Below are 10932 nucleotides of genomic sequence, written 5' to 3'. Positions count from 1 at the left end.
TACTGAGATGTGTGTCTTTTGTAGGGAAAGAAGGGTTTGATATTTCAGCAGGCAATTGTGTTTATATACACACACACACACACACATGTATATGGGCTTGTTTGCGTCAAAGACATAAACATGCAGGTAAACACACACACACACACATTAGCATAACACAGAAATGATTGCCACTCGCGATTGAACAGATTTCAATGCACTAGCCTTGAGCATTTCCACGGGTTTATCTTGATGATTGTCTGGTGTATACGGTGCACACAGTGTATATCTAAAGTGAGTCAAGGAGCATCACTCCACACAGCAGCCTATCAAAACGCATGGTGTACCAAACTCCTCTCTCAAATGTCCTTTTACACAACGGGGCGTTAAGCTTGATTTATTTTGGACACAACATGGGAACAGGGGAGAGTTCTACATCGAACCTCAATCTCAGTTTCTCGCATGCTTATTTATTTTCCTCTTGTATTTTTGTGTCTCAAATGTGTGTGTGTGTGTGTGTGTGTGTGTGTGTGTGTGTGTGTGTGTGTGTGTGTGTGTGTGTGTGTGTGTGTGTGTGTGTGTGCGTGCGATAAATATACGCACGCACTGGAGATTTACAGGCTGGTTGAAAGTCCATGTGGAAACCATTTACTTCCATTTTTTTTTTCTTTTAATGTGCAATCGATTGGTGACAATCTAATCCAAACATATAGGCCTTTAGCTCAAATAACTCCCAATTCGTTCTGTAAGTGGCCATTATTATTACTCTTGCTTGATCACTTGATTGCGTACTGCTTAATGGTTATTGTTATTATGCCTACATACCATAGTATGCGGTTTGAAAGGAACAAACCATTTCAACCCAACTTGCTCGCAGACTTAAACTAGAATATGTGCTGCCCTCTGCTGGCCAAAAAAAATAAAAATAAAATAAAATAAATATATATATAGAAACACGTTTTAAATTACTCCCCTCGGACTAAGGGAGCGCTTACAACGTAATGTTGCGAGAAACCACGGCTTATATTCGCGTGGCTAAGCAGTTAGTCGCTGCAAGGAGCCCTAGAGGCACAGACGACTCCCCGGAGTCGTGTCGTCCAAACCACATGAAGGCAGGTTCGCCGGCCTGTACCGCGGCTGCCTCCGCTGACCTCTCCCGATGGCTGCGGGGGAAACGCCTATTGGTGGCGGCCTTTGCCTCCTGGTGGTCCTTTCCCCCGGAGCGTTCGGCCTGGTAGGCCGTGAGGTCCCCCACCCTCGACAGCCCACGTATAGCCACAGGGTCGTCGTGGCACAGGCAGAACTGAGAGTTGTGCTGTCTTTGGTCGTCCGGACACTTCTTGCGTCCAAGGCCCTGATTGATAAGTGAGTGAATATATCCAGTGGTTTAAGGAGGCCTGAATGACTTGTTGTAGTAGGCATAATGTTCATTGAACGGCAGGAATCTGCCTTTGTTGAGATTTGGAGAGAAAAATAAAAATAATAACTAAAAAAAAACTCACGTGAGAAAAGAGGCAGATCCCGTCTCGTATCGCTTCTCTGTTGTCGTGGGTCGAGAATCGAAACTCAGGAGGATCCTGTAATTCAACTCAAATATATTTGTTCACGACACCCAATCACATAGGACCTAACTAACTTGTCTAAGCATGTGTGTGTGACGATCCTCTGGGCTATCACAATCAAGAGCAAATAACCATAGCTATCTCGAAGAACAGTGTTACTCATAATAAAACACCTGCGTTTTGGACTTGAGGTGACGTTCAACTCGTAGTCCTTGCGGCCCAAACGAATCAGCCTGCGCCAGCATCGTCCCGGTGATGGTGCACGCTTCACTGAACCCACTGTCATCATGGGCATACTGTGGAGAGGAGGAAGAGGACTCAGTGTATAGTTATATAGTATAGTTGTGCTCAGTGATCTGTGAATTGGATTCGTCTTGAGACGCTTACCCATTTGCCGTCGTCGCTCGTTGAAGAATATCGCTTCCCTCCTTTGGGCATTTTTGAGAAATGTAAAAAAAAAAATGTAAATCCTGTCGCTGTCAGTGTTTGTCTTGCTGTTGAAACTCCTGCACGCGTCGAGTTGAAGGACCAACACTGACTGTGGCTATGGCGACCGTGACCCCGGACGGCTGTTGGGCCGTTTGTCATGGAGATCAGCTTCATTGTTATAAACTATTTACACTTGAGTTCTTCTTTTGCAGTAGTCTACCGTTTGCACACAGCGCAGAGTAGGCCTACTGTTTGAACAGTATCTCCGAGTTAATGTCAGAATATATATTTGATTGTATAAATGTGATGCAATATAACAATGAGGACGCAAGCGCTTTTAAATAAAATGCATGAAAACTGTGAACCAAAAAAGGAAATTGATCTCGCACGCGTTCCACATTGCTTTATTTAAAAAAAAAGAAGAAGTTAATAACACAATATATTTATATATCTACAATGAGTACCTATTTAAAAATATATTAAAGAAGGCTAGTCAGTCACACTTGAGTTGTATAAAACATGAATCACTTAAAGGTCAGATAAATCGGTTTCACAAATATAAAAAAAAAATGTTAAAACGTCATCAGTCAGGAGGCGCATATAATCTTGAATTATCTGTTTGGTGAGTAAGCCTAAACTTGGTGCACAAGTAATGCCTGCCCTTGTGGATTCAATAAAATCGGTCCATCTAAACTAGATTAAATGTAGTTAATAAAGGAGGTGCATCAGGCGCATATTTAGTTGCTGTTATGTAGCCTACTCTAAATTCATTCAGGTTAAGGGGAGAAAATACAAAAGTTTGAATTGTGCTTCTAGAAACGGTGCTCACATTAAACTGCGAACGTGAAACCAGTTAGTTAAGAGACATTAGATACAGATAAAAAAAGTTCCAAAAATAAATGCTGTCAATCATTCTAGTTTGAATGCTGCTTCTTTTCCGCCACTTCCGTCACGTTAATCTCCGTCTGCTCCTTCGCCGTCTCTCCCCGAAGTTGTTTCTTCAGCCGTCTGGCCAACCGGCGCCACCTAGTGGGTAAACAGAGCCATCACACCGCGGATTGGCTCAACTTGAATACTATACGTGTACCAATTAGGTTTTGTATCGGTACAGATCGGTACAGAATAGATGGATTGTAATTGTGTACTAGTCGGATTAAGGTCTTGTCTGTATTTATTGTATCTTACTTTAGACCTTTGCGTCTACTTTGGCTTCTGTAACACCTAAAAACTGTGCACAATCAAAAAAAAAACACTGTGCCGATAAAAAACACGGCGGCGAACTACCACCCACTGTACACACTGTACCTTTCCTGCGCGTCGTTGTACTTATTCACCCTGGCCGCCTCCTCCTTCTTCTCCTCCATCCACCTCTGGAGCAGGCCTCCCTTCTCCTTCCAGGCCTCCACCATCCCCGCCCGCAGCCGCACGTGCTCCGTCTGCAGCACCGCCAGCTCCCTGGCCTGCCGCTCCAGGGTGAACTCCTGGTGGTTCAGGGTGGCCTTCAGCGCGTTGCCGCCCGCCGCCAGGCCCAGAGCCTCCCGACGGAAGCGGGCCACCCTGCCCGGTGGGAGGAAGATCCACGGAGATGTGACATATTTCAGCCGTAATGCCCTCCCATGGCCACAAGAGAGCAGCACCGAGCACATTTAATAGTTAAGAGGTAATATTCTCCCATGGCCACAGGGAGCAGCACCGAGCACATTTAATAGTTAAGAGGTAATATTCTCCCATAGCCACAGGGAGCAGCACCGAGCACATTTAATAGTTAAGAGGTAATATTCTCCCATGGCCACAGGGAGCAGCACCGAGCACATTTAATAGTTAAGAGGTAATATTCTCCCATGGCCACAGGGAGCAGCACCGAGCACATTTAATAGTTAAGAGGTAATATTCTCCCATGGCCACAGGGAGCAGCACCGAGCACATACGGTATAGGGCTGCAACGTCAGGGGGCGGGCTTTTAAAGCCACAGAACACGCCCACCCCTACCTGCCTATTTAACTCGGACCCCCGCGATTAGAGAGGCAGAATCTACCGGGCGGCCTATATCCTAGATATAAAGCTTAGAGACGCTCCGCGCGTGTTATATACACATTCCTCTCCTTTTGTTTCATAGACGATAGACAATAGACCAAAACCTTTACCAAATAAAGTGAGTTAAAAGCGATCCTGTCTCGGCGGCCTTTCCTGGATTAAAAATATCATAACAGAGAGAAAACGACTCGGTTTGAAACGTCAGCGTCCCGTGTGTGTATTCACACGACGAGTGTACTAGGGGATGTGAATAACTAACATTTTTCATGGTCGAATAATCAGTGGGGTCTATGAACGAATAATCGATTATTCGATGTGTGCCGACGTTCACAAAGGCAGCCGTGGATCATCGGCAAGAAATCACTTAATATCAGTGTTTGTGTTGTATGCATATATATTAATATTTATGCTTATGTGTATATTGTTTTTCTGTACATGATTAATAATAATAATAATTAAAAAAAAAACAATACTGCTACAGAACCAACATCAGTTCCGTCCGTTAATTCTTGTTAATTTGAATGGGGAAAAAATGTACGAACGGTCCAAATGTTAAAAATCGGCTTTGACCCTCGGGAACGAATAATCGAATATCCTGACCCAGCCCTAAAGTGTACACAAGCGGGGTCGCGGAGTGACAAAAGGTGGCGCTACGGGAGCGACGGCTCCGTGTTCTTCTCCTGACGGACCACGTCAATCACCCCCCGTTGCTTTCAACACATCATAGTCCGTTCAGGTTTAGACAGGGACATCGAAGCTTTGTCGTGCAGAAGGCTCGGGAGGTAGAAGGCTTGGGTTTGGCTTGTAACCGGAAGGTTGCTGGTTCCATCCCCGGCTCCTCCTCCTCCTAGCTCAGTGTTGAGGTGTCCCTGACGAGCTGACCCCCCCCCGCCCCCCACCCGTCGTCGTCGTCGGAGTGTCAGTGTGTGTATGGACCGTGTGTGAGTCGCTGTGGATTAAAGGTTCTGCCAAAATGTTCTAGATTGAAATGTGAATGTCGATGAGGTATGTTATTGTTGTTATGGTCATGGAGGTAGGGATGTTATTGTTATGGTCATGGAGGTATGGATGTTATTGTTATGGTCATGGAGGTAGGGATGTTATTGTTATGGTCATGGAGGTATGGAAATGATTGTTATTGTCATAAAAGTGGGAATGTTATTGATGTTATTGTCTTGGAAGTGGGGATGTTACTGTCTTGGAAGTGGGGATGTTATTGTGGATACTGTCATGGAAGTGGGGATGTTATTGTGGATACGTCATGGAAGTGGGGATGTTATTGTGGATACGGTCATGGAAGTGGGGATGTTATTGTCTTGGAAGTGGGGATGTTACTGATGTTATCGTCTTGGAAGTGGGGATGTTATTGTCTTGGAAGTGGGGATGTTATTGTGGTTACTGTCATGGAAGTGGGGATGTTATTGTGGATACGGTCATGGAAGTGGGGATGTTATTGGAGGACTTTGGATGATTGAGTTAAGGAGGGTTGCCATTTTATCAATACAACAACTCTAACCTTTCTACAGTTATGCAAAAATATATATAGAGCCAACACTAAGCCAAATGTTCACTTGTGCTCTGTTAAGTACGTAATATTATCCATGTGTACCAGCGTTCTCACAGAGTGTTTGTAGCTCACACCATGCCCCTGCTGTGACTCTAAAATACATGTTTAGGCAAATGTTTGATCCATACAGTCATTACCTTGGACGGCCTTCAGTCATTTATTGCCTTATTTGATCAATTAATTAATTGACAAAACGTGATGACAGATGAAAGGCCAACTTACTGAGACTGCCAGTACTGTATCTCAGCCTCTTTGAAGTACAGCACACTGGTCAGATCAGAGACGGTCTGAGACAGCTGGAGAACAAGATCAAATCAATTATAGACCATTATACCCGATTGAAATCACATTTTCCATGTTTCGTGTTTTCCGTTACGTAGGGCTACCTTTTTAGAGAGGTGTTCGCTCTCTCTTAACCAGAGGTGAAGTTCCACAAATGTTATTCCATCTTGTTCTAAACTGGAATTAATACAGTTTGAAACATGTTTTGAAATTAAAAACGAACAGAAAAATTCTAATATATAAAGATGATGTAAATGATGTTATTTCTTTCTTCAAACCTTTGGCTCTGCAGATCTTCCCAAATTTCTTGGCGAATTTCAAATTTCTCTTGCAGCTGAAACACTGCAAGTCATATCAATAACATCGCAAACAACGCAACGATATAAGCAAACCGAATAACACGAAGGCTTGATTGACGTCAAGTAGCTCATTCCAACCACCAGAACGCTGCCACAACAAAACATAACATCTTACAACTTCTGAAGACGCCAGCATATGGATCCTTCTGTGAGCTGTCTCGCTGTATGAGTTCTGTGCGAACGTGACATCTCCAGTTCTCCATTGCAATCGATTTTAAGCCTCTTAGCCTCACGTTCAAGATTAATTCTAGTACAACTTTAATTATTTGCCAGCCGGGGGGGATATGGTACTATTGTACTGCAGAATAATCGGACCTGTAGTGTCGCGAGATTCACGACTCATTACCCGTGAAGCGCCTCATCGCTCAGCTGACTTCTTGTTGTGATCAGAATTCTCTGTCGTGGATCGTTTTCCACAGTACATTTTAGTTGAAAACCACTGAAAGCCTATTTATTATCAAACTATTATTGTGCTGTGTTGTTGTACAAATAAAAAAAACATTACTTTAAAAACAAACATGATCATTGTTATAATAATTATTATAATTATAATTATAATTATAATTATTATTATTATTATTGTTATTGTTGTTGTTCAATGTGGACCTAGCCTAATTCTAAACATTAATAACTATATTGTCGATTTAGCGTAAGAGGCTTCGTTACTCCATAAATACTTCCGGGTCTAATTATCGTAAGGCCTTTTAAGAAAGACATTGTTTACTACAATCGCCGATTATCGTACACTTATAAATGATCAATGGATGTCTTTAATATTTTTTCATATGTGATCATATGAAATATATATCAGAATTGCGCATGTTGGTTTTTGCGCCTCTGGCTTTATGCAGTCTGGTCAACATCAACATTGGTCACAGTTCATACACTCTATAGAAAGTTGGTAGACTACTTATTGTATCTGTACAACAGTCATACACTTATGTAAAGTTTTCGATTTTTTTTATTTTTTATAATAATAACAACACAAACACCAAATGTCCCATCGTATGCTTTTGCTGTGGCTTGTAGCTTGTGGCTTGGTTTGTACGTGGCTCGTTATAGCCGCTAGGGGGCAGCCGAGTCCAGCCTCGACGACGGCAGCAGCAGAGCCCCGAGAGGAATCTGAGCTCGCCAGACACGTACTACGACATTACATGACAGATGGTTTTGAAATGACAGGCTCGACCAGAAAAAAAAACATGATGAGAACAGATCGGTTTTATTTATTTTGTCCATCCAACTGTTTAACATATTTACTTAAAGATTGAAATCCTACAGAAAACGATGCCTGCCAAGGCTACTGCTAAAACAGCCCGAATATAACTGCTGTGCACTTACACTTTACCGTATAGGTTCAGAGTAATGTAGTCCCTGTAACCCATCCCTCCATGTTACCCCCAATCCAACATCGACTTTATCGTCAACGTGAAGTTAAGTGTCGTGTTTTTCATTATTAGCCTACTTTATATGAACTTGTGCACGCACGCGCACACACACACACACACACACACACACACACACACACACACACACACACACACACACACACACACACACACACACACACACTAACACACACACACACACACACACACACACACACACACACACACACACACACACACACACACACGCACACGGTTGTTTGTCATGATCATTGATATCACAGAGGCGTCATCATCGGACAAACACAGGTGCCATTCATAACAGTAAATATGCTTCTACTACTAATGTCTCCACACTGCGTACATAGAGAAGAGGAGCATAAATGAAATTTAAAAAGGCTGTGATTTAGATTTGGAGAGCCATTTTTAGTGAACATAAAGCTATAGTCTATCTCTTTTCTTGGCCATTCTAATTCCTAATTTTCCTCTGTATTGCCTATCATCATGGTAGCTTTTATAAAATCTGGTCTTTTTGGCATGCATGCAGCCACGTCAAAACCACTCTATTTTTTTTGCAAATTGCTTTCTATAGTGCACACTATCATAGAACAACATAACGGGATTGTATTATAAATGGCAGCAATGATAATTTAAATGGTGTACTCGTTACCTTATTACTGGGTGAAATAACCGAATAAAAACGATAGGCCTACAGAAAGGTATTGACAATCTAATCTCTGTGATTAGTTGCCTAGTTACCACTTTAGGACAATTTACATCGTATGGCTACTAACAGTTTAAATTAGTAAGATAAGTGTATCAATCCCTTAAATTATTAAAGATAGGTTATTGGATATTATAAGCTATTGGTTGCGCCTTTCTTTTTACAAAGTTGTGATAGGTGACGCTAGCGACCTCTTTCGGACAAAGACGTGCAACCAGACTTCCTAAGCGGTGCAAATGCGTTCCTGGATTATAGCCTACATACGTTTTGAATGTGTCAAATTACGTAAAGTAAATAATGTTGTTCGCCTCGTCTTTAAGCCAACCATAAAGGTATCTAAAGGTCACCTTTTTTGCCTAACCAAATGTGCGAGTCAGTCAGGCGATTAGCGCTCTAGTAATGGCCCATTCATTCTGCGCCAGTTCTGCCCAGCAGAGGGCGCTTGTGGACAAACACACAACTTGCCGGATGAGCTGCTCTCTTCTTGGGTTGGGTTGACAGACAAAAGGTAAAGGCAGATTTGGTTGGGTGTGTTCACGTCAATTACCGATCTTTTTAATCCTAAATTCATAATTAAGATAATCTCTAGAGTCATACAACATTATTACTTACTACTAAGTGACAAACAAAGAGATTCCAGGTTTTCCTGGAATTGCCTAGGAACTACCTATGTGTTTTCGGTCTGATCTCAATTTAAAATACTGTAGATATAAATAAGGAAATAAATTCTATGTACATCCTGAAAAAAAATGCATATAATGGTCGGTGACTCCAAGGGGGAAAACAACGTTTTTAAAAACCTTTCCTGTGGTTTAATATCTTATAAAATGAAAAGTTTAGTCATATTATTTCTATATATCCTACTTAATATTGATTCATAGCCTGGTAGTTGCTCATATACTATAATTGACGATGGTGAATATCAAATGCTATTTGCAGTAGCCCGCTCTTTTGTTACATTAACATTAACATTAACATTAAAAGACAATTGAACATGAAACGGACTGGAACCAACGCATCGCGGGGATGGAACTTTGTCTTGTATTGTGGTGATATTATCCAACAACTAAACTCAGCTAACCCGTGTTTGCCACTCCTCCTGCCGGCTGTGATGTTTGCCAGCAGGGGGCAGCATTTAGCTTGTAAACCGTCATGCGTTCGTCTACCGTAGCTGTGGGGCAGTGAACGCAAGCCTTGGAAGAAAAAGGAGACGGTCGGAGAAATTCGAAATGAGTGGGAAAACTACAAGCATTCAACGTTGCTTCAGAGATAAATGTGAAAACAGGGATTTCTATTAGGTTTTCAATTTGAGAACTCATTTGATTGTATTAAGTAGTAGCCTAATGTAAGAAAAAAAAAATCCGATAACAAAATGCCTAATAATAGACTACAATCCAATACTAATAACCTACTGCCGTGTGCATGTGTATTGGATGTGTTTGGACATGTAGTCAGGGCTACAGACCGCAACTCTCGTAGCCTGCAACGTATTGTAGGATATCTGCATCGCGGCCAAGTAGGCTAAATTTAATGACCAGCTTAGGCTTATTTTAGAAAAAAAATAATGGTATGTTTAAGTCTCATTACCGTTATTTGCGTGTAATACATGTTAAGATAAAGGCGCGGTCGCGCAAACCCTCCTCCTCAAAGGCGCACGCGCACGCGCACGCTCAGCCACACACACACACACACACACACACACACACACACACACACACACACACACACGCCGTATATGGTCAATTGGAGATATTTCCGTACAGCATCCCTTTAAATCGCGCGCAGCAGAGAGCCGTGTGGATCATCACAGCGTGGAGGAACAGACAGACGCCTGCGCGCGTCGTTTTGCCTGTGCGCGCTCTGTGCAGCTTCCGCACGTCCCCTATTGGCCCGCCGACGCGGTGTGGGCGGAACACGACGCGGTGACTCAGCCGCTGAGTCACCGCACGACCTGCCCGTCAAAAAACGGAGCGTCTGTCTCGCGCTCCGGGGCTGAAACCATCCCGGTGGTTGCTACGTGACTTCGCGTGGCTGTCCCAGTCTGTGACGCGGGGACCGTGGAACCGGCCCCCCCCCCACCTCACCCCCCCACCCCACCCCACCCACACCCCCCGTGGCGGCTCGCTGTTAAGCGGAGATTAGACCATGTAGTTCAGGCGATCGTTTCGTTTCGGCGTGAATCATCCCGGAGCAACACCGAACAGTTTAGTTCACCAGACGTTCGCCCGACGACGCTTTGACTAGTTTCGTTTTGAGTTACTTTATCACCGTGCTGGACAGATCTACAATTGAGGGTAAGTTTTAGTTTTTTTTAGTTTGTTTGTTTAATGAACAACTCTCAATTGGATGGTGAGACGATTAAGGCTATTATTGTGTGTCTATATGCTACCACGTATTTGCTCTTCTGTCGTTTGTTTCTCTGGCTTATAATCAATGCGTCAGTGGTTCCTTCCGTGTTTAAAGTGCTCCAGTGGTTCACTTCAGAGCTCTTTCTTGAGTTGGTGCCCCTGAAGGACTCTGTGTGTCCGACTCTCCGCTCTCTGAGTTGCCGTGTGTGTGTGTGTGTGTGTGTGTGTGTGTGTGTGTGTGTGTGTGTGTGTGTGTGTGTGTG

The 10932-nt window shown here is 43.2% G+C and overlaps 2 protein-coding genes across 2 annotated transcripts; both read right to left on the bottom strand.

Moving 5' to 3' along the window:
- Positions 1-1000: 1000 nt before the first annotated feature.
- LOC311373585 (testis-expressed protein 36-like) lies at positions 1001-1979 on the bottom strand (the record flags this gene model as incomplete). Its single annotated transcript, XM_084490318.1, has 4 exons — positions 1001-1333; positions 1482-1556; positions 1715-1837; positions 1929-1979. 4 exons carry the CDS (start codon positions 1977-1979, stop codon positions 1001-1003), a joined length of 582 nt encoding a protein of 193 aa, XP_084346444.1.
- A 400-nt stretch (positions 1980-2379) lies between these two features.
- Positions 2380-6495, bottom strand: LOC311373586 (autophagy-related protein 16-like). Its single transcript, XM_084490319.1, has 6 exons — positions 6328-6495; positions 6132-6195; positions 5958-6030; positions 5794-5867; positions 3276-3527; positions 2380-2996 (listed from the first exon to the last, which is right to left on the bottom strand). The coding sequence occupies exons 1-6, from the start codon at positions 6413-6415 to the stop codon at positions 2885-2887; spliced, it is 663 nt and encodes a 220-aa protein (XP_084346445.1). The 5' UTR covers positions 6416-6495; the 3' UTR covers positions 2380-2884.
- Between the last annotated feature and the right edge of the window lie 4437 nt (positions 6496-10932).

Source organism: Micromesistius poutassou (genome assembly GCF_964030765.1).
Source record: "Micromesistius poutassou genome assembly, contig: SCAFFOLD_5396, whole genome shotgun sequence".
Lineage (NCBI taxonomy): Eukaryota > Metazoa > Chordata > Actinopteri > Gadiformes > Gadidae > Micromesistius > Micromesistius poutassou.
Note: the sequence above shows the minus strand (reverse complement) of the source record. Positions and strands in the feature narration are given on the sequence as shown.